At 53.8% G+C, this 24,073-nt stretch overlaps 1 protein-coding gene across 2 annotated transcripts in view; it reads right to left on the bottom strand.

The window, feature by feature from the left end:
* Positions 1-24,073, bottom strand: part of cpne2 (copine II) — a 401,061-nt gene that overhangs the window by 171,574 nt on the left and 205,414 nt on the right. For both annotated transcript variants that reach the window (XM_085991234.1, XM_085991235.1), the window contains one exon: positions 21,623-21,677. In XM_085991234.1, coding sequence (XP_085847360.1) covers positions 21,623-21,677 — 55 coding nt within the window. The remainder of the gene's footprint in view (positions 1-21,622; positions 21,678-24,073) is intronic.

Here is a 24,073-nt window from a genome sequence, read left to right as displayed (position 1 = left end):
TAGCTCGACTACCATCCCTCACACTCGATACCTCGTCTACCATCCCCCACACTCGGTATCTGGTCTACCCTACCCCACACTCGATACCTCATCTACCATCCCCCACACTCGATACCTCATCTACCATCCCCCACACTCGATACCTGGTCTACCATCCCCCACACTCGATACCTCGTCTACCATCCCCCATACTCGATACCTGGTCCACCATCCGCCACACTCGATACCGCGTCTACCATCCCCCACACTTGGTACCTTGTCTACCATCCCTCACACTCGATACCTCGTCTACCATCCCTCAAACTCGATACCTCGTCTACCATCCCCCACACTTGGTACCTCGTCCACCATCCCCCACACTCGATACCTCGTCCACCATCCACCACACTCGATACCTGGTCTACAACCCCCCACACTCGATACCTCGTCTACCATCCCCCACACTCGATACCTGGTCTACCATCCCCCACACTCGATACCCCGTCTACCATCCCCCACACTCGATACATGGTCTACCATCCCCCACACTCGATACCTCGTCTACCATCCCCCACACTCGGTACCTGGTCCACCATCCGCCACACTCGATCCCTCGCCTACCATCCCCCACACTCGATACCTGCTCTACCATCCCCCACACTCGATACCTCGTCTACCATCCCCCACACTCGATACCTGGTCTCCCATCCCCCACACTCGATACCTCATCTACCATCCCCCACTCTCGATACCTGGTCTACCATCCCCCACACTCGGTTCCTGGTCGACCATCCCCACAAACGATACCTCGTCTACCATCCCCCACACTCAATACATCATCTACCATACCTCACACGCGAAATCTCGTCTACCATCCCCCACACTCGATACCTCATCTACCATCCCCCACACTCGATACCTCGTCTGCCACCCCCCACACTCAATACCTCGGCTACCATCCCCCACACTCGGTACCTGGTCTAACATCCCACAGACTCGATACCTCGTCTACCATCCCCCACACTCGATACCTCGTCTACCATCCCCCATACTCGATACCTGGTCCACCATCCGCCACACTCGATACCGCGTCTACCATCCCCCACACTTGGTACCTCGTCTACCATCCCTCACACTCGATACCTCGTCTACCATCCCTCAAACTCGATACCTCGTCTACCATCCCCCACACTTGGTACCTCGTCTACCATCCCCCACACTCGATACCTCGTCTACCATCCACCACACTCGATTCCTGGTCTACAACCCCCCACACTCGATACCTCGTCTACCATCCCCCACACTCGATACCTTGGCTACCATCCCCCACACTCGGTACCTCGTCTACCATCCCCCACACTCGATACCTCGTCCACCATCCCCCACACTCGATACCTGGTCTACCATCCCCCACACTCGATTCCTCGTCCACCATCCCCCACACTCGATACCTGGTCTACCATCCCCCACACTCGATACCTGGTCTACCATCCCCCACACTCGATACCTGGTCTACCATCCCCCACACTCGATACCTCGTCTACCATCCCCCACACTCGATAACTGGTCTACCATCCCCCACACTCAACACCTCGTCTACCATCCCCCACACTCGATACCTCGCCTACCATCCCCCACACTCGATACCTGCTCTACCATCCCCCACACTCGATACCTCGTCTACCATCCCCCACACTCGATACCTGGTCTACCATCCCCCACACTCGATACCTCATCTACCATCCCCCACACTCGATACCTGGTCTACCATCCCCCACACTCGGTACCTGGTCTACCATCCCCCACAAACGATACCTCGTCTACCATCCCCCACACTCAATACATCATCTACCATACCTCACACGCGAAATCTCATCTACCATCCCCCACACTCGATACCTCATCTACCATCCCCCACACTCGATACCTGATCTACCATCCCCCACACTCGATACCTCGTCTGCAACCCTCCACACTCAATACCTCGGCTACCATCCCCCACACTCGGTACCTGGTCTAACATCCCACAGACTCGATACCTCGTCTACCATCCCCCACACTCGATACCTCGCCTACCATGCCTCACACTCGATACCTGGTCTACCATCCACCACACTCGATACCTCGTCTACCATCCCCCACACTCGATACCTCGTCTACCATCCCCCACACTAGGTACCTGGTCTACCATCCCCCACACTCGATACCTGGTCTACCATCCCCCACACTCGGTACGTCGTCTACCATCCCCCACACTCGATACCTCGTCTACCATCCCCCACACTCCATACCTCGTCGACCATCCCCCAGACTCGATACCTGGTCTACCATCCGCCACACTCGGTACCTCTTCTACCATCCCCAACACTCGATCCCTCGCCTACCATCCCCCACACTCGATACCTCGTCTACCATCCCCCACACTCGATACCTCGTCTACCATCCCCCACACTCGATACCTCGTCTACCATCCCCCACACTCGATACCTCATCTACCATCCCCCACACTCGATACCTCGTCTACCATTCCCCACACTCGAAACCTCGTCTACCATCCCCCACACTCGATACCTCGTCTACCATCCCCCACACTCAATACCTCGCCTACCATCCCCCACACTCGATACCTCGTCTACCATCCCCCACACTCGATACCTCGTATACCATTCCCCACACTCGGTACCTGGTCTACCATCCCCCACACTCGATACCTGGTCTATCATCCCCCACACACGATACCTCGTCTACCATCCCCCACACTCGGTACCTCGTCTACCATCCCCCACACTCGACACCTGATCTACCATCCCCCACACTCGATACCTCGTCTGCTACCCCCCACACTCGATACCTCGTCTGCCATCCCCCACACTCGATACCTCGTCTACCATCCCCCACACGCGATACCTCATCTACCATCCCCCACACTCGATACCTCGTATACCATTCCCCACACTCGATACCTCGTCTACCATCCCCCACACTCGGTACCTCGTCTACCATCCCCCACACTCGATACCTCGTCTACCATCCCCCACACTCGATACCTTGTCTACCATCCCCCACACTCGGTACCTCGTCTACAATCCCCCACACTCGATACCGCGTCTACCATCCTCCACAATCGATACCTCGTCTACCATCCCCCACACTCGGTACCTGGTCTACCATCCCCCTCACTCGATACCTGGTCTACCATTCCCTACACTCGATACCTCGTCTACAATCCCCCACACTCGATACCGCGTCTACCATCCCCCACACTCGATACCTCGTCTACAATCCCCCACACTCGATACCGCGTCTACCATCCCCCACACTCGATACCTGGTCTACCATCCCCTACACTCGATACCTCGTCTACCATCCCCCACACTCGATACCTCGTCTACCATCCCCCACACTCGGTACCTGGTCTACCAGCCCCCACACTCGGTTCCTCGTCTACCATTTCTCACACTCGATACCTCGTCTACCATCCCCCACACTCGATACCTTGTCTACCATACCCCAGCCTCGGTACCTGGTCTACCATCCGCCACACTCGATACCTGGTCTACCATCCCCCAGACTCGATACCTCGTCTACCATCCTCCACACTCGATACCTCGTCTACCATCCCCCACAATCGATACCTGGTCTACCATCCCCCACACTCGAAACCTCGTCTACCATCCCCCACACTCGATACCTCGTCTACCATCCCCCACACTCGATACCTGGTCTACCATCCCCCAGACTCGATACCTCGTCTACCATCCTCCACACTCGATACCTCGTCTACCATCCCCCACAATCGATACCTCGTCTACCATCCCCCACACTCGATACCTCGTCTACCATCCCCCACACTCGATACCTCGTCTACCATTCCCCACACTCGATACCTGGTCTACCATCCCCCAAACTCGTTACCTCGTCTACCATCCCCCACACTCGGCACCTCGTCTACCATCCCTCACACTCGATACCTCGTCTACCATCCCCCATACTCGGTATCTGGTCTACCATCCCCCACACTCGATACCTCGTCTACCATCCCCCACACTTGGTACCTCGTCTACCATCCCCCACACTCGATACCTAGTCTACCATCCCCCACACTTGCTACCTTGGCTACCATCCCCCACACTCGGTACCTCGTCTACCATCCCCCACAATCGATACCTCGTCTACCACCCCTCACACTCGATACCAAGTCTACGATCCCCCACAATCGGTACCTCGTCCACCATCCCCCACACTCGATACCTGGTCTACAATCCCCCACACTCGATACCTGGTCTACCATCCCCTACACTCGATACCTCGTCTACCATCGCCCACACTCAACACCTCGTCTACCATCCCCCACTCTCGATACCTCATCTACCATCCCCCACACTCGATACCTCATCTACCATTCCCCATACTCGATACCTCGTCTACCATTCCACACTCGATACCTCGTCTACCATCCCCCACACTCGATACCTGGTTTACCATCCCCCACACTCGATACCTGATCTACCATCCCCCACACTCGATACCTCGTCTACCATTCCACACTCGATACCTCGTCTACCATCCCCCACACTCGATACCTCGTCTACCATCCCCCACAGTCGATACCTCGTCTACCATCCCCCACACTCGATACCTCGTCTACCCTCCCCCACACTCGATACCTCATCTACCATCCCCCACACTCGATACCTCATCTACCATCCCCCACACTCGATACCTGGTCTACCATCCCCCATACTCAATACCTCGTCTACCATCCCCCATACTCGATACCTGGTCCACTATCCGCCACACTCGATACCGCGTCTACCATCCCCCACACTTGGTAGCTCGACTACCATCCCTCACACTCGATACCTCGTCTACCATCCCCCACACTCGGTATCTGGTCTACCCTACCCCACACTCGATACCTCATCTACCATCCCCCACACTCGATACCTCATCTACCATCCCCCGCACTCGATACCTGGTCTACCATCCCCCACACTCGATACCTCGTCTACCATCCCCCATACTCGATACCTGGTCCACCATCCGCCACACTCGATACCGCGTCTACCATCCCCCACACTTGGTACCTTGTCTACCATCCCTCACACTCGATACCTCGTCTACCATCCCTCAAACTCGATACCTCGTCTACCATCCCCCACACTTGGTACCTCGTCTACCATCCCCCACACTCGATACCTCGTCCACCATCCACCACACTCGATACCTGGTCTACAACCCCCCACACTCGATACCTCGTCTACCATCCCCCACACTCGATACCTGGTCTACCATCCCCCACACTCGATACCTCGTCTACCATCCCCCACACTCGATACCTGGTCTACCATCCCCCACACTCGATACCTCGTCTTCCATCCCCCACACTCGGTACCTGGTCCACCATCCGCCACACTCGATCCCTCGCCTACCATCCCCCACACTCGATACCTGCTCTACCATCCCCCACACTCGATACCTCGTCTACCATCCCCCACACTCGATACCTGGTCTCCCATCCCCCACACTCGATACCTCATCTACCATCCCCCACTCTCGATACCTGGTCTACCATCCCCCACACTCGGTTCCTGGTCGACCATCCCCACAAACGATACCTCGTCTACCATCCCCCACACTCAATACATCATCTACCATACCTCACACGCGAAATCTCGTCTACCATCCCCCACACTTGATACCTCATCTACCATCCCCCACACTCGATACCTCGTCTGCCACCCCCCACACTCAATACCTCGGCTACCATCCCCCACACTCGGTACCTGGTCTAACATCCCACAGACTCGATACCTCGTCTACCATCCCCCACACTCGATACCTCGTCTACCATCCCCCATACTCGATACCTGGTCCACCATCCGCCACACTCGATACCGCGTCTACCATCCCCCACACTTGGTACCTCGTCTACCATCCCTCACACTCGATACCTCGTCTACCATCCCTCAAACTCGATACCTCGTCTACCATCCCCCACACTTGGTACCTCGTCTACCATCCCCCACACTCGATACCTCGTCTACCATCCACCACACTCGATTCCTGGTCTACAACCCCCCACACTCGATACCTCGTCTACCATCCCCCACACTCGATACCTTGGCTACCATCCCCCACACTCGGTACCTCGTCTACCATCCCCCACACTCGATACCTCGTCCACCATCCCCCACACTCGATACCTGGTCTACCATCCCCCACACTCGATACCTCGTCCACCATCCCCCACACTCGATACCTGGTCTACCATCCCCCACACTCGATACCTGGTCTACCATCCCCCACACTCGATACCTCGTCTACCATCCCCCACACTCGATAACTGGTCTACCATCCCCCACACTCAACACCTCGTCTACCATCCCCCACACTCGATACCTCGCCTACCATCCCCCACACTCGATACCTGCTCTACCATCCCCCATACTCGATACCTCGTCTACCATCCCCCACACTCGATACCTGGTCTACCATCCCCCACACTCGATACCTCATCTACCATCCCCCACACTCGATACCTGGTCTACCATCCCCCACACTCGGTACCTGGTCTACCATCCCCCACAAACGATACCTCGTCTACCATCCCCCACACTCAATACATCATCTACCATACCTCACACGCGAAATCTCGTCTACCATCCCCCACACTCGATACCTCATCTACCATCCCCCACACTCGATACCTGGTCTACCATCCCCCACACTCGATACCTCGTCTGCAACCCCCCACACTCAATACCTCGGCTACCATCCCCCACACTCGGTACCTGGTCTAACATCCCACAGACTCGATACCTCGTCTACCATCCCCCACACTCGATACCTCGCCTACCATGCCTCACACTCGATACCTGGTCTACCATCCACCACACTCGATACCTCATCTACCATCCCCCACACTCGATACCTCGTCTACCATCCCCCACACTAGGTACCTGGTCTACCATCCCCCACACTCGATACCTGGTCTACCATCCCCCACACTCGGTACGTCGTCTACCATCCCCCACACTCGATACCTCGTCTACCATCCCCCACACTCCATACCTCGTCGACCATCCCCCAGACTCGATACCTGGTCTACCATCCGCCACACTCGGTACCTCTTCTACCATCCCCAACACTCGATCCCTCGCCTACCATCCCCCACACTCGATACCTCGTCTACCATCCCCCACACTCGATACCTCGTCTACCATCCCCCACACTCGATACCTCGTCTACCATCCCCCACACTCGATACCTCATCTACCATCCCCCACACTCGATACCTCGTCTACCATTCCCCACACTCGAAACCTCGTCTACCATCCCCCACACTCGATACCTCGTCTACCATCCCCCACACTCAATACCTCGCCTACCATCCCCCACACTCGATACCTCGTCTACCATCCCCCACACTCGATACCTCGTATACCATTCCCCACACTCGGTACCTGGTCTACCATCCCCCACACTCGATACCTGGTCTATCATCCCCCACACACGATAACTCGTCTACCATCCCCCACACTCGGTACCTCGTCTACCATCTCTCACACTCGATACCTCGTCTACCATCCCCCACAGTCGGTACCTGGTCTAACATCCCCCACACTCGATACCTCGTCTAACATCCCCCACACTTGTTACCTGATCGACCATCCCCCACACTCGATACCTCGTCTACCATCCCCCACACTCGATACCTCGTCTACCATCCCCCACACTCGATACCTCGTCTACCATCCCCCACACTCGGTATCTGGTCTACCATCCCCCACACTCGATACCTCGTCTACCATCCCCCACACTCGGTACCTCGTCTACCATCCCCCACACTCGATACCTCGTCTACCATCCCCCACACTCGATACCTTGGCTGCCATCCCCCACACTCGATACCTCGTCTACCATCCCCCACACTCGGTACCTGGTCTACCATCCCCCACACTCGATGCCTCGTCTACCATCCCCCAGACTCGATACCTCGTCTACCATCCCCCACACTCGGGACCTCGTCTACCATCCCCCACAATCGATACCTCGTCTACCATCCCTCACACTCGATACCAGGTCTACAATCCCCCACACTCGGTACCTCGTCCACCATCCCCCACAGTCGATACCTGGTCTACCATCCCCCACACTCGATACCTGGTCTACCATCCCCTACACTCGATACCTCGTCTACCATCCCCCACACTCGATACCTGATCTACCATCCCCCACACTCGATACCTCGTCTAACATTCCACACTCAATACCTCGTCTACCATCCCCCACACTCGATACCTGATCTACCATCCCCCACACTCGATACCTCGTCTAACATTCCACACTCGATACCTCGTCTACCATCCCCCACACTCGACACCTGATCTACCATCCCCCACACTCGATACCTCGTCTAACATTCCAGACTCGATACCTCGTCTACCATCCCCCACACTCGATACCTGGTCTACCATCCCCCACACTCGACACCTCGTCTACCATCCCCCACACTCGATACCTCGTCTACCATCCCCCACACTCGATACCTCGTCTGCCATCCCCCACACTCGATACCTCGTCTACCATTCCACACTCGATACCTCGTCTACCATCCCCCACACTCGATACCTCGTCTACCATCCCCCACACTCGATACCTGATCTACCATCCCCCACACTCGACACCTCGTCTACCATCCCCCACACTCGATACCTCGGCTACCATCCCACACACTCGATACCTCGTCTACCATCCCCCACACTCGATACCTGATCTTCCATCCCCCACACTCGCTACCTCGTCTACCATTCCACACTCGATACCTCGTCTACCATCCCCCACACTCGATACCTCGTCTACCATCCCCCACAGTCGGTACCTGCTCTACCATCCCCCACACTCGATACCTCGTCTACCATCCCCCACAAACGATACCTCGTCGACCATCCCCCACACTCGGTACCTCGTCTACCATCCCCCACACTAGGTACCTGGTCTACCATCCCCCACACTCGATACCGCGTCTACCATCCCCCACACTCGATACCTCGTCTACCATCCCCTACACTCGATATCTCCTCTACCATCCCCCACACTCGGTACCTCGTCTACCATCCCCCACACTCGATACCTCGTCTACCATCCCCCACACTCGATACCTCGTCTACCATCCCCCACACTCGATACCTCGTCTACCATCCCCCACACTCGATACCTCATTAACCATCCCCCACACTCGATACCTCGTCTACCATCCCCCAAACTGATACCTCGTCTACCATCCCCTACAGTCGGTACCTCGTCTACCATCCACCACACTCGATACCTCGTCTACCATCCCCAACACTCGATACCTCATTAACCATCCCCCACACTCGATACCTCGTCTACCATCCCCCACAGTCGGTACCTCGTCTACCATCCCCCACACTCGATACCTTGTCTACCATTCCCCACACTCGATACCTCGTCCACCATTCCCCACTCTCGATACCTCGTCTACCATCCCCCACACTCGATACCTCGTCTACCATCCCCCACACTCGATACCTCGTCTACCATCCCCCACACTCGATACCTGGTCTACCATCCCCCACACTTGGTACCTCGTCTACCATCCCCCACACTCGATACCTCATCTACCATCCCCCACACTCGGTACCTCGTCTACCATCCCCCACACTCGATACCTAGTCTACCATCCTCCACACTCGGTACCTGGTCTACCATCCACCACACTCGATACCTCGTCTACCATCCCCCAGGCTCGATACCTCGTCTACCATCCCCCACACTCGGTACCTCGTCTACCATCCCCCACACTCGATACCTGGTCTACCATCCCCCACACTTGGTACCTCGTCCACCATCCCCCACACTCGATACCTGGTCTACCATCCCCCACACTCGATACCTGGTCTACCATCCCCCACACTCGACACCTCGTCTACCATCCCCCACACTCGATACCTGATCTACCATCCCCCACACTCGATACCTCGTCTACTGTCCCCCACACTCGATACCTCGTCTACCATCCCCCACACTCGATACCTCGTCTACCATCCCCTACACGCGATACCTCATCTACCATCCCCCACACTCGATACCTCGTATACCATTCCCCACACTCGATACCTCGTCTACCATCCCCCACACTCGATACCTCGTCTACCATCCCCCACACTCGATACCTCGTCTACCATCCCCCACACTCGATACCTCGTCTCCCATCCCCCACACTCGATACCTCATCTACCATCCCCCACACTCGGTACCTGGTCTACCATCCGCCACACTCGATACCTGGTCTACCATCCCCCACACTCGATACCTCGTCTGCCATCCCCCACACTCGATACCTCGTCTACCATCTCTCACACTCGATACCTCCTCTAACATCCCCCACACTCGATACCTCATCTACCATCCCCCACATTCTATAGCTCGTCTTCCATTCCTCACACTCGATACCTCGTCTACCATCCCCCACACTCGATACCTCCTCTACCATCCCCCACACTCGATACATCATCTGCCAGCCCCCACATTCTATAGCTCGTCTTCCATCCCTCACACTCGATACCACGTCTACCATCCCCCACACTCGGTACTGTAATGTATGTAATTTATATATACCTTAAGGGAGAGAACTACTTTTTACAGCTCCTGTATACTGTAGCACCGGCAGTGACCACACCTGTATACAAACCCTGAGTAGTGATCTGTATAGTTCGTTCTAGAGTAACCCTCATTCAGTAAACACCTGTTGAATCGTTCCCTGCAGTCTGTTGTCTGATTATTGAAGGACACAACATTAAGATACACGGACATAACATTTGCGACGAGGCAGGTTCGAACCTACCTGCAACTCTGCATCACCTCCCAGGGATTCGTTCCTGGAGAACAGTGGAAGAAGGTCGAGTCCAGAAGCACGGGCGTCGACCACGGGCAACCGCCCAGTCATCCAGCGGAGATTTGAGCATCGCAGGGGAGGCTGTCGAGAGCCAGGCTTCTCTTTCCAGTCACGGTGGTCCAGCGAAACGGGCTGGCAACAGGTACTGCGCAGACCCTTCCCGCACAGCAGCGGGCTAGAGCCCGACTGAGCGGCACAGAAAAAGGCCGAGCAGCGTCGACGGGGGAGAGAGGCGAGAGAGAGCAGAGCGCAGCCGGTGTTCAAGGGCCGAGCAGCGTCAACGGGGGAGACAGGCGCGCAGGAAAACGCGAGGCGCTGCCATTGCCACGAGGACCACAGAGAGCAGCGTTGGCAGCAGTGCAGGAGCAGCGCACGAAACCCACAGGGCGTCGCCATTTGCCACGAGGACCGCCGAGAGCGGCGTTGGCAGCAGCGCGGGAGACGCCATTTTAAGCCGCAGCGGGGAAGAAAGGAAAGCGCGGGAGACGCCATTTTAAGCCAGTCTAACCACACCCAAAAATGCCGAAGAGTGGCAGTATCACAGCGTTCGACAATGAAGTCGAAGATTGGACGACATATGTCGAACGCATAGAAGTATACTGCAAGGCGAATGAAGTGCCAGATGACAAGAAAGCGCTGGTATTGTTGAATTCAATGGGTGCAAAAACATATGGCTTACTACGAAACCTAGTAACCCCAGAGAAGCCAGTAGGAAAGGATTTTGAAAACATAGTGTCAATCCTACAGGACCACTTAAACCCCACACCGCTGCTGATAGCAGAAAGATTTAAGCTTCACAGAAGGAACCAGCATAAAGATGAAAGTAATGCTGAGTATTTAACGGAACTGCGCAAGCTATCGAAACACTGCCAGTTTGGAACGGGACTAGCAGATACTGTAAGGGACAAGTTTTTGTGTGGGCTTCAACGTGAAGGAACCCAGAACGGCTTCTATCAGAAAAGGATCGTATGCTGGACAAGGCTTTCAGCGGTGCAGTATCACACGAAGCAGAAGCACGGGGCGCTGCAGAGATGCAACGGAGACCGCAAGAATATGGCACAAATGAAATGTCATACGGAACAGTGAAGTGCTATCGCTGCGGCAGAACAACACACGACCATAATGATTGCTGGTTCAAGGACAAAGTGTGCAGGCAGTGTGGAAAAGTAGGACACATAGCAAGAGTCTGCAGGCCGGGAAAGAAAACCAGCAGCAAGAAATCTCCACAGGAGAAGTACAAGAAGGTACATAAGGTGACGGAGAGTAGTTCAGATGAACAGAAGAGTGATACAGGCTCCGGAAGCAAGGAGCTGGGTTGTCTGAAACTACATAATGTGATCAAAACGGAGGATCACCAAACTATCTGGGTCACGCTCAAGATAGCAGGAGTCCAAGTGAAAATGGAATTGGACACAGGATCAGCCCTAACAGTCATAAACCGAAGGGAATACAAGCGGCTATTCTCACATATACCCTTGAGAGATACAAAGATTGTCTTGAAGACGTACACGGGGCAAAAAGTCTGCCCCAAAGGAAAAATAAGGGTGAACGTTATATATAACGGCAAGGAAACACCAAAAATTGACCTATATGTATTGCCAGATGGAGGACCACCACTACTAGGACGTGAATGGATCCGGAAGATACAGCTAGATTGGCATTCCATACAAGCACTGACTGTAGATGCCAAAAAGGATGACGACGTCACACCTGGACGACTGTCAAAAATGCTAACTGACGCACAAGAAGTGTTCCAGCAGGGACTCGGAACACTAAAAGGCATAACAGCGATGATCAAAATAGAGGAAAATGCAAGCCCAAAGTATTTTAAGGCCAGACCGGTACCTTATGCGATCCGCCCAGCCGTCGAAGCAGAGCTGGAAGGTTTGGAACGTTGAGGAGTACTGTCCAAAGTGGACTGGAGCGAGTGGGCTACACCCATCGTTCCTGTAATGAAGAGGTCGTTGAGTAATACGCCTGGGAACCAAAGAAGGTTCGCATCTGTGGGGACTTTAAGGTGACAGTGAACCCAGTCCTTCACACTGTACAATATCCGCTTCCGCGGATTGAAGATATTTTCGCCTCGCTATCTGGAGGGAAACACTTCACTAAGATTGATCTGGTCCAGGCGTACCTGCAAATGGAGGTAGAAGAAGCCTCGAAACAGTACCTCACGATCAACACTCATAAAGGTCTCTACCAATACAACCGGCTGGTGTTCGGGATAGCATCAGCACCAGCTATTTGGCAAAGGGCAATGGAACAAGTCCTGCAAGGGATTCCAGGGACCCAGTGTTATTTGGATGACATCCTGGTCACGGGCGAAAATGACAGTGATCACCTCACCAACCTGCAGCAGGTGCTCACTAGATTAAAGGAATATGGGCTCCGAGCTAATCGCCACAAATGCGAGTTTTTCCAGAAGCAGATCTCGTATTGTGGCCACGTTATTGATAAAGAGGGGTTACATAAGTCCCCTGAAAAGATTGAGGCAGTAGTCAAGGCTCCAGCACCGGAAAATGTGTCACAACTGAGGTCGTTCCTCGGGCTGGTGAACTACTACCACAAGTTCTTGCCAAATTTGTCTACCGTACTACACCCACTGAACACCCTACTGCAAACGGGGGTACCATGGAAGTGGAGTGACTAATGTAAACGAGCTTTCCAGAAGAGCAAAGCATTGATCACATCAAAAGAGGTGTTGGCTCATTTCAACCCAGCACTACCAATTCGGTTGGCGTGTGATGCATCACCCTATGGCATTGGAGCGGTGCTGTCGCACAAATTCTCGGATGTCTCGGAGAGGCCAGTAGCCTTTGCGTCTCAGTCACTAACCTCAGCCGAGCATAACCTCGCCCAGATTGACAGGGAGGCCCTCAGCCTAGTGTGGGGAGTGAAAAAGTTCAATCACTATCTGCACGGGCAGAAGTTCACCTTGCTGACTGACCACCAACCACTTGTCTCCATCTTTAATCCAAAGAAGGGCGTGCCGGTGATGACTGCGCAACGGCTACAAAGATGGTCCCTTTTTCTAGGGGCGCACCAATATGAAATCGAGTATAAGGGCACGAAACAGCATGGAAACGCTGATGGGCTATCACGCCTGCCACTGCCTACTGCGGAGGAAGCACCAGCAGTGGATCCTGTCGAAATATTTCATTCGACTATAATTGAATGCTTGCCAGTAACTAACGCTGGTATAGAGAAGGAGACCCGAAATGACCCGACACTGTCTCGGGTATATGATTTGACGGTGAAGGGATGGCCAGCACATGGCGACTCACTGTTGCCAGCATTCTCATCCAGAAGAGAACAGCTGTCAGTATGCCAGGGGACCTTGATGTGTGGCTCCCGAGTGGTAATTCCACCCAAGTTAAGGGAGAGAGTGCTCAATGAGCTTCACGAAGGTCATCTGGGAGGGGTGAAAATGAAAAGCCTTGCTAGGGCTTATGTGTGGTGGCCGGGGATCGATCAGTAAATCGAGGACCTGACAAAGAGCTGCTCAGGATGCCAGAAGGTCCAAAATGCACCACCACATGCCCCTCTACACCCATGGGAGTGGCCCTCATCTCCATGGCAATGGGTGCATATTGATTTTGCTGGTCCATTCATGGACTCAATGTTTTTAATAGCCGTGGATGCGCACTCAAAATGGCCTGAGGTGATTAAAATGTCCTCCACCACCACGGAGAAAACTATTGCAGTCCTACGGACCATTTTTGCCAGGAACGGCTTGCCAGAGCAGATTTGCTCTGATAACGGAAGAGTTTCGAAGATTTATGAAAAGGAATGGGGTAAGGCATAACACATCCGCCCCGTATCATCCAGCCACAAATGGATTGGCTGAGAGGTTCGTACAAGCCTTTAAAAAAGCAGTAAAGGCCATGTGTGATGACGACATTCCACTGCAGCATAAGGTGGACAATTTCCTGTTAGCCTACAGAAATGCGACACATGCAGTCACCAACCAGGCCCTGGCCATGATGTTCTTTAACTGAAGGTTGAGATCTCGTCTGGATTTGCTCAGACCAAATGTACGAAGAGATGTTGAGAGTAAGCAATTCCAGCACATCAATGATAAGCCGACAAGGAGCTTCAATGCTGGGCAACCAGTCTTGGCCCGCGACTACCGAACAGAGAAATGGCAACCAGGAACGATATGCACACGGCAGGGGCCACTAATGTACACAGTGGATGTTGGGGAGAACATTGTGAGACGCCATGCTGACCAGATCCTAGAGTCACAGGAACGAGTCAACCCCATGTCTCGGCCATACGTACCTGGTGAGGAACCCAACATACAGGTCGCATCTACCTCAGAAACAATAGCATTGGAAGCTGATGAATCAACTGACGACAGGGTGCTAGAATCGCCTCCGCACCAAGAGCGAGACACTCGGGAAAGGCGTTATCCAGAAAGAATCAGGAAGCCTCCCCAGAGACTGAATATATGAATGGACTATTTTCATATAACATTGTATATTAAAAATGTTAATTGTTAAATGAGTATTATGGTACTGTTAATCTAAAAGGGGAGGAATTGTAATGTATGTAATGTATATATTGTTGAGATACCGCGGCAAACGTGGGAGTCGAGACCAGAGTTGATGGAACACAACTGCTTTAATTTACATCATAGCAAAAAGAGAGCTTGAAAAGCCCGCGCAACCACTTAAATACTCCCCAGACAGGAAGTGCTCCCAGCAGCCTGTCCCTGCGGGAAACAAGTTGCCGGAGGAAAGGGCCCCCGGCTGGGGGCGGCTGCTGCCGGCCGTGCGCCTGCGTAAACTGGCCGTGCCGCCGTGAGCGGATTATGTCCAATGGTGCCGTGTCGCCACAGAGCTCCCCCCAGAATCCGCTTAGGAGGAGTGGACGAGTCGTGACGGTGGTCTAATGGTTCTGCCGGAGCGGCTCTGAGTGGCCGCCGGTCTAGTTGGTGGGGCCGGGCGGTTCGCCGCCGGCTGTGCTGGCTTGCTGGCGGGACGGCCTCTAGTTGGAGGTCGGGCCACGGGGACCTGTTCCCCTGGTTCTGTGTGTGCTGGTTTGAGTCGGTCGATGGAGACTGTTTCGACCCTGTCGCCGAGTCGCAGCTTGAAGACCTTGTCCCCGGTTTGTCGTACCTCGTACGGTCCGTCATACGGGGGTCGCAGGGGTCCGCGGTGCGCGTCGTGTCGCACGAAGATGAAGCGTGCCTGCTGTAGGTTTGGCGGGACGTGAGGTGCGAGTTCGCCGTGTCGGTTGACCGGAAGTGGGGCGAACTGTTGAGCGGAAGAGAAGGAGTTGAGCCGCTGCTGTTCGGCCGACCAAGTCGTGGTAGCCTCCGGGAGGAATTCGCCTGGTACGCGCAGCGGTTGTCCGTAGACTAACTCCGCTGCTGAGGACTGGAGGTCTTCCTTGACCACGGTGCGTAGGCCTAGTAGCACCGACGGTAGGCGGTCAGTCCAGGTACTGTCCTGCAGGCTGGCACGGAGTGAGGCCTTGAGTGACCTGTGGAAGCGTTCACACAGCCCGTTGGCCTGCGGGTGGTACGCCGTGGTTCGGTGGAGCGTCACCCCGAGGTTGCGTGCTGTGGCCGTCCAGATTTCGGAGGTGAACTGGGCGCCTCTGTCGGAGGTTATGTCGGCCGGTACGCCGAACCTCGTGACCCAGGTGTTAACGAATGCCCTGGCGATGTCGGCTGTGGTGGTGGAGGTCAGCGGCACTGCCTCAGGCCAGCGTGTGTAGCGGTCAACCATCGTGAGGAGATAAGTTTGGCCTTGCGATGGCGGCAGAGGACCGACGGTGTCGACGTGTACGTGGTCGATGCGGCGGCTGCGTACCTCGAAGTCTCCCAGGGGTGCTTTTGTGTGCAGCTGTACCTTAGCCCATTGGCAGGCGAGGCAGGAGGTGGCCCAAGTCCGAACATCTTTGCTGAGGCCGCGCCAGACGAAGCGCTGGGAGAGGAGTTTGACGGATGCGCGGGAACCCGGATGGGAGAGCCTGTGGAGTGCGTCAAAGATGCGGCGGCGCCAGGTTGCAGGGACGACCGGCCTGGGTTGGCTGAGTGAGACGTCGCAAGTGACTGCCGTGGCTTCGGGCCCGTGCGCGACCTTGGCTAGGCGTAGCCCTGGCAGGCTGGTAGCCGCCGAGAGGAGGTCTGGGTCCGTGAGCTGGGCCGCTGCTAGTTGCGCGTAGTCGACCGCTAGGTGATTCGCGCAGATGGCGGGACGGGAAAGGCAGTCGGCGACAATGTTGTCTCTACCGGAGACGTGCTGGATGTCCGTGGTAAACTCGGACACGGCCGCGAGCTGGCGTTGCTGCCTAGCAGACCAGGGTTCGGTGTTCTTGGCCATCGCGTATGTGAGCGGCTTGTGGTCCACGTACGCAGTAAAGGGGCGGCCCTCCAGGAGGAACCTGAAATGGCGGACCGACAGGTGGAGCACGAGGAGCTCGCGGTCGAAAGTAGAGTATTTGACCTCCGGGGGGCGCAGTTGGCGGCTGTAGAAAGCAAGTGGCTGCCACGCGCCATTGACCCACTGCTCGAACACGGCTCCGACCGCATGGTCGGAGGCGTCGGTGGTGAGCGCGACCCGGGCATCGGCCCTCGGGTGCGCGAGCAGGGTGGGGTCGGCGAGCGCGTTTTTGGTGGCGTCGAAGGCGGCTGACGTGTCAGTGGTCCAGGCTACGGCCATCTTGCCGGATTTACCTCGGAGGGAGTCGTATAGGGGCTTCATGGGGGCTGCAGCTCTGGGGATGAACCTGTTGTAGAAGTTCACCATCCCGAGGAACTCATGGAGGCCCTTGATGGTTTTGGGGCGGGGGAATTGCTGGACGGCCTGCACCTTGTTGGGCAGGGGGACGGCCCCAGCAGGGGTGATGTGGTGGCCGAGAAAATCGATCTCGGCTAGGCTGAATTGGCACTTCGCCGGGCTGAGGATGAGCCCGTGTTGGGCTAGGCGCCCGAACAGGATGCGAAGGTGTTCGAGGTGTTCCTGTTTGGAGGAGCTGGCCACGAGAATGTCGTCTAGATAGACGAATAGGAAGTTCAGGTCCCGGAGGACTGAGTCCATAAGGCGCTGGAAAGCCTGGGCTGCATTCTTGAGGCCGAAGGGCATCCTCAGGAACTCGAACAGGCCGAATGGGGTGATGACGGCCGTTTTGGGGATGTCCGCGGGGTGTACGGGGACTTGGTGGTAACCGCGCACCAGGTCGACCTTGGAGAAGATGGTTCGTCCGGCCAGTCGGGCCGAGAAGTCCTGGATGTGCGGCACCGGGTATCAGTCGGGGGTGGTGGCGTCGTTGAGGTGGTGGTAGTCCCCGCAGGGGCGCCAGCCTCCGCTGGGCTTGGGGGCGATGTGGAGGGGCGAGGCCCAAGGGCTGCTGGAGCGGCGGATGATGCCGAGTTGCTCCATGGTGGTGAACTCGTCCCGCGCGATTTCCAGCTTGGCCGGGTTGAGTCTGCGGGCGTGGGCAGAGACCGGGGGGCCAGTGGTGGGGATATAGTGCTCCACACCGTGTTTGGCAGCTTTGGCCGAAAAGGTCGGGTTAGTGAGGACGGGAAACTCGGCTAGTAGTGCCGAGTAGTCGTCCGTGGCTCTGGCAAGGCAGTAGGTCGTCAGGCCGGCCGAACGGGCCGGGGTGAATGCGCCAGGGATGGGGGCCATAGTGTTGATGTCGACGAGGCGGTTCCTCGGAATGTCGACAAGGAGGCCGTGGGCGCGTAGGAAGTCGGCGCCGATGAGTGGGCAGAGGACCTTGGCTGTGAGGAACTCCCAGCGGTAGCGGCGGCCTGTGAGATCGAGCGTGACCATGCGGGTGCCGTATGTGCGGATGTCAGAGCCATTGGCTGCGGCCAGCGTGATACCCCGTGCGCCGCGTTGGATTTCGAGGGCGGAGGCGGGGGTGAAGCTGTGCTGGGCTCCTGTGTCGCACAGGAATTGACGGTTGGTGCTGTCGTCGGTGACGTACAGCAGGGGCCCCTTTTGCCCCGCGGCCATCGTGGGGGCCGGTGCGGGGGTTGTTTGAAAGTGCACGGTGGCGTGCAGCGTTGGGCCCTAGTGCCAAAACGGGTGTGGTAGTAGCAGTGACCCGGAGTGGAAGGGCGGTCGGGCCTAGTGGGCCGGGGGGACCGCGTGGTCGTTGCCGTGAGGTCGGGCGCGACGTCGGGGGCGGTCTGCGCGGAGAGCAGCCGGTCGGCCTTTTCGGCTATCTCATTCAGGTCCGTGGAGCCAGACTCCACAATGAGCGGGCGGATGCTGGCGGGGAGCTGCCGAATGAAAAGCGTGCGAAAGAGGGCGCCGGGGTTTTTGTCGTCTGAGAGGGACAGCATGTGGGAAAGCAGGTCTGATGGTGAAGCGTCACCAAGGCCTGGGAGGTCGAGGAGTTGGCAGTTGCGCTGGTAAGAGGACGCCTGAAATTTTTTAAGAAGCGCGGCCTTCAGATGTTCTTACTTGCCTTCCTCTGGTGGATCCTGCAGCGCTGCCCAAACCTTGGGGACTGTGGCGTAGGTGAGAGAGGCGACGAGGTAGTCGTACTTCGTGGCGTCGATTGTAATGCTTCTCAGCCGGAATCTGGACTCGGCTTGAACGAACCAGGCCCCGGCCAGGTTCTCCCAAAAGTCCGGTAGTTTAACCGTGACTGCGTTTGTATCCGCCATGCTAGCTTAGGATTCGTCCTGAGCGTCGGGGTCACCAGTGTTGAGATACCGCGGCAAACGTGGGAGTCGAGACCAGAGTTGATGGAACACAACTGCTTTAATTTACATCATGGCAAAAAGGGAGCTTGAAAAGCCCGCGCAACCACTTAAATACTCCCCAGACAGGAAGTACTCCCGGCAGCCTGTCCCTGCGGGAAACAAGTTGCCGGAGGAAAGGGCCCCCGGCTGGGGGCGGCTGCTGCCGGCCGTGCGCCTGCGTAAACTGTCCATGCCGCCGTGAGCGGATTATGTCCAATGGTGGCGTGTCGCCACAATATACCTTAAGGGAGAGAACTACTTTTTACAGCTCCTGTATGCTGTAATACCGGCAGTGACCACACCTGTATATAAACCCTGAGTAGTGATCTGTACAGTTAGTTCTAGAGGAACCCTCATTCAGTAACCACCTGTTGAATCGTTCCCTGCAGTCTGTTGTCTGATTATTGAGGGACACAACATTAAGATACACGGACATAACAGGTACCTGGTCTACCATCCCCCGCACTCGATACCTCGTCTACCATCCCCCACACTCGATACCTCATCTACCATCCCCCACACTCGGTACCTCGTTTACCATCCCCCACACTCGATACCTCGTCTACCATCCCCCACACTCGATACCTGGTCTACCTTCCCTCACACTCGGTACCCTGCCTACCGCGGTGGCATCACTGAGATTTGGAACTCACTGCATAGGAAATCACAACTGCAATCCCGAACCCCACCACACCATTGCTGCCATTGGCTCTATAACCACAGCACCCAGGATTACACATTTAAATATTATATGCATGGATCAGTGATGTGAATGTCTGGATGGTGCATTGACACTTTAGAAATCAGGTTGCTGCTTTACTTGAGTTAGCCATGCTTGAAGTCAGGTTCTTTAGATATCACTGTATCAGTTGTGGTGAACAGAAAGGCAGGGAACTCGTTCCCCTTCCCCCAATCTGTGTGTGAACACCTTGCTCTACATCTCTGTTCACTACGCTTGATAGAAGGTAGCAAGGGTCAGTCGTTAAGAAATTGAACTCAGTCTTAGACCATGAAGAAAGGTGATGAAGGTCATTACACTGCAAGCAAATGATGTCCTTTTAAGCTAGACAGCAGGCAGCATGTAACACATTGGGAATCATTCACACATCCAGCAATCGTATCGCGCGAGTATGTAGTCAAGAGAGCAACATTTTCAGATATAAAGAAAGTCCTAATGATTGTTTTGTGAACATTTGAACTTCTCAAATTGAGGAACATCGGCGCTAGCGAATGGACCTTTTTTTTTGAAGTCCAGTGTCAAATTTGAGCACTTTGAGGTCAGGTACAGTTGGATCTGATGCAGATTTAAGCTGTCCATAGTTTGTCCCAACAGTGCTTCTTATACCAATTTTAGAAGGGCATCCCAACTCTCTCCGAGTTAAACTGCCAATTCAGTGTAAAATTGCAGGCTGCAACAGTTTGGCTTGTGACTGCTGACTGCAACCTGGGGGCAAGTGTGTCGGATTCATTACGGTCGGCAAAAGAACCAGAGGCGACATGAGGAAAACCTTTTTTACACAACAAGTGGTTAGGATTTGAAATGCACTGCCTGATAGGGTGGTGGATACAGATTCAATATTAGCCTTCAAAAGGGAATTGGATAAATACTTGAAGGAGAAAAAAATGAAGTGGTATAGGGAAAGAGCAGGGGAATGGCACGAACTGGATTGCTCTGTGAAAGAGCCGGCACCGACTCGATGGGCTGAATGGCCTCCTTCTGTGCTGCACTATTCTATGATTCTAACCAAACTCAGTTCATGTAGGGCTCTGACAGCCAACGGAGAGATGAGACTTTCATCCTATCAATCTGGTTGGGATTTGAATCAGACACAGAGTTGGAAAGGAAACTTGTTAAATTATAGTACCACCCAGTCCCCTCCAACAACGCCCATTTAAAATATGGGCTCTCAATAGACCAAGACAAACTCAGTTACAATAGTTTAGAAAGGATGGCTGAGTTACCACAAATAATTGTAAATAATGGTTAATATCAAAAATCGGAGCCTTACCTTCCAGTCAGGAGGTAACTGCGCACCAAAACCTAGGGCTGGAAACATCTTGTCGCTGTGGGGTGAGAGAAGGGCGGGTGAAAGAGAGAAAAAGAATACGCAGTTGATCCCCTCATTCAATAAAATCAAGAATTCTGGTAGTTCTTTTCAACACCAATTAGAAGAACAGCTTCATGTAGAATATTTTAAATGTCGGAGCCATTAACAATTTGAAAGTGCAATAGGGCTGGTGTACAAAATTCTGATAAATCCTCATACTCATACTCATGCCTGACGATTGTTAATAGGGCAAAGTAGTCTACAGAAAAATACAGCTCCTCTCATTTATTTGGTCGCTGACATTATAAACAACTGAAACAATTAATGAAACTAAAGGCCAAATATCTTTAATGACTTAGCGAGGGGGGAAACTATTTAGCAAACACACACACACAGAGTGTATCTGGTGCACGTTACATTTGGGTGTCACATTGTTCTATATGCATATTTTGTGCCACACTTTTTTTTAAACTAGCACAAGAAACAGAGAAAGAAAGCACATCATTTTCAATATATAGAGAAACTGCCCCAGGCACAAAAAATATCTTGAACCAGGAGTCAGAATGTCTGTAGTCCTTAATTTACATCAGCAATCCTTACATTTAAAAAGAACAGAAAGACTGTCAGTCTGATCTGGAACTGACCTAAGCAATGACTTCAAGATTTCAGTGCAATTATACCGTGTAAATTTAGAACCACAACCTGCACTTTTGCAACAGAGCAAGATACTGTACAGTGTCATAGAAACATAGAAACATAGAAGATAGGAGCAGGAGTAGGCCATTCGGCCCTTCGAGCCTGCTCCGCCATTCAACGAGATCATGGCTGATCATCCAAACCCTAGCACCCGGTCCCTACACCGACAGCCATCCCACACAAGCCCTATCCCCGTAACCTGCTCAGGTGCCAGCAGTTTAACTCTGCGTCAGATGGTTGGGGTTCAAGTCCCACCACAGATTTGAGCAGATAATCTGACATTTGAATGCTGTGCTGAGGCAGCGTTACATTGTTAGAAGGGCTGACATCTCAGATGAGACACTGAACTGGTGCACCATCTGTTTGCTCGGGGGAACTATTCAAAGAAGAGCAGAGCATTCCACCAGCATTCTGGCCAAAATTCCTCAGTCAAAGTAATCCATTCATTTTAAAGCACTTTGGGATGTCCTGAAGATGTAAGTTCATAATATAAACTGTTTCTTACAAAACAGTGTATACTGTGAGCAATGCCATAGGGGATCTGTTAGTATACTATATACTTCTTACATAAATAGCACAGTTAAGGTCTCCTTATCCAATCTATTCTGACATATTGACAGAGCCCCTGCTTCAATTACTAACCCCAGTAGTATCTTCTATAGCCCTACAGTCCTCTGTGTGTAAAACAAGTTTCTCCTGCTGTCTGTCCTAAATCTCTTACATTTAATTTTATATCTATGCCCCCTCAATCACTGGAAACTATCTGTTCATATCTACCCTGCCTCATCCCGTTGTAATTTTAAACGCATCTATCAAATCACCTCATAATCTCAAAACCAGCCCTAATTTTTCAAGTCTTTCTTTATATTTTTATTACCTCATACCAGACAGCTTCATAGTGAAATAAAAACAGAAAATGCTGGAGATACTCAGCAGGTCAGGCAGCATCTGTGAAGAGAGGAACAGAGTTAACGTTTCAGGTCGATGACCATTCATCAGAACTGGAAAAAAGCAGGAAATGGAACAGATTTTTAAGCAAGTGAAGGGGCTGGGAAAGGGGGGAGGGGATGAAAGAACAAAAGGGAAGGCCTGTGAGAGGATAGAAGGCAGGAGAGAGACATTCAAGGCGAGACGAGATGGTAATGGGGCAGGTTAAGAAACAAAGGATGGCTCCAGATGAAGTGTGAATTGCGCTGGCAGAATGAAAGACAGCTGCCATGTGGGGGAGAAGAAAAAAAGACACAGACAAAAAGTGTGGATAAAAAATATAAATATGATGGGGGCCGAGGTTATGATCTGAAATTGTTGAACTCTATGTTGAGTCCAGAAGGCTGTAAAGTGCCTAATCGAAACATGAGGTGCTGTTCCTCGAGCTTACACTGAACTTCAGTGGAACAATGCAAGAGGCCTGAGTGGGAGTGGAGCGGAGAATTAAAGCGACAAGCGACCGGAAACTCGGGGTCCCCTTTACGGACTGAACGGAGGTGTTCCGCAAAGCAGTCACCCAATCTGCATTTGGTCTCCCCAGTGTAGAGGAGACCGCATCGTGAGCAGCGAATACAGTATACTAGATTGCAAGAAGTACAAGTAAATCGCTGTTTCACCTGGAAGGAGTGTTTGGGGCCCTGGACAGTGGGAAGGGGGGAGGTATAAGGGCAGGTGTTGCATCTCCTGCGCTTGCACGGGAAGGTGCCGGGTGAAGGGGAAGGGGTGTTG

Source organism: Somniosus microcephalus, chromosome 6, assembly GCF_052327205.1.
Source record: "Somniosus microcephalus isolate GS21.2 chromosome 6, FLI_Smic_1.0, whole genome shotgun sequence".
NCBI lineage: Eukaryota > Metazoa > Chordata > Chondrichthyes > Squaliformes > Somniosidae > Somniosus > Somniosus microcephalus.
Note: the sequence above shows the minus strand (reverse complement) of the source record. Positions and strands in the feature narration are given on the sequence as shown.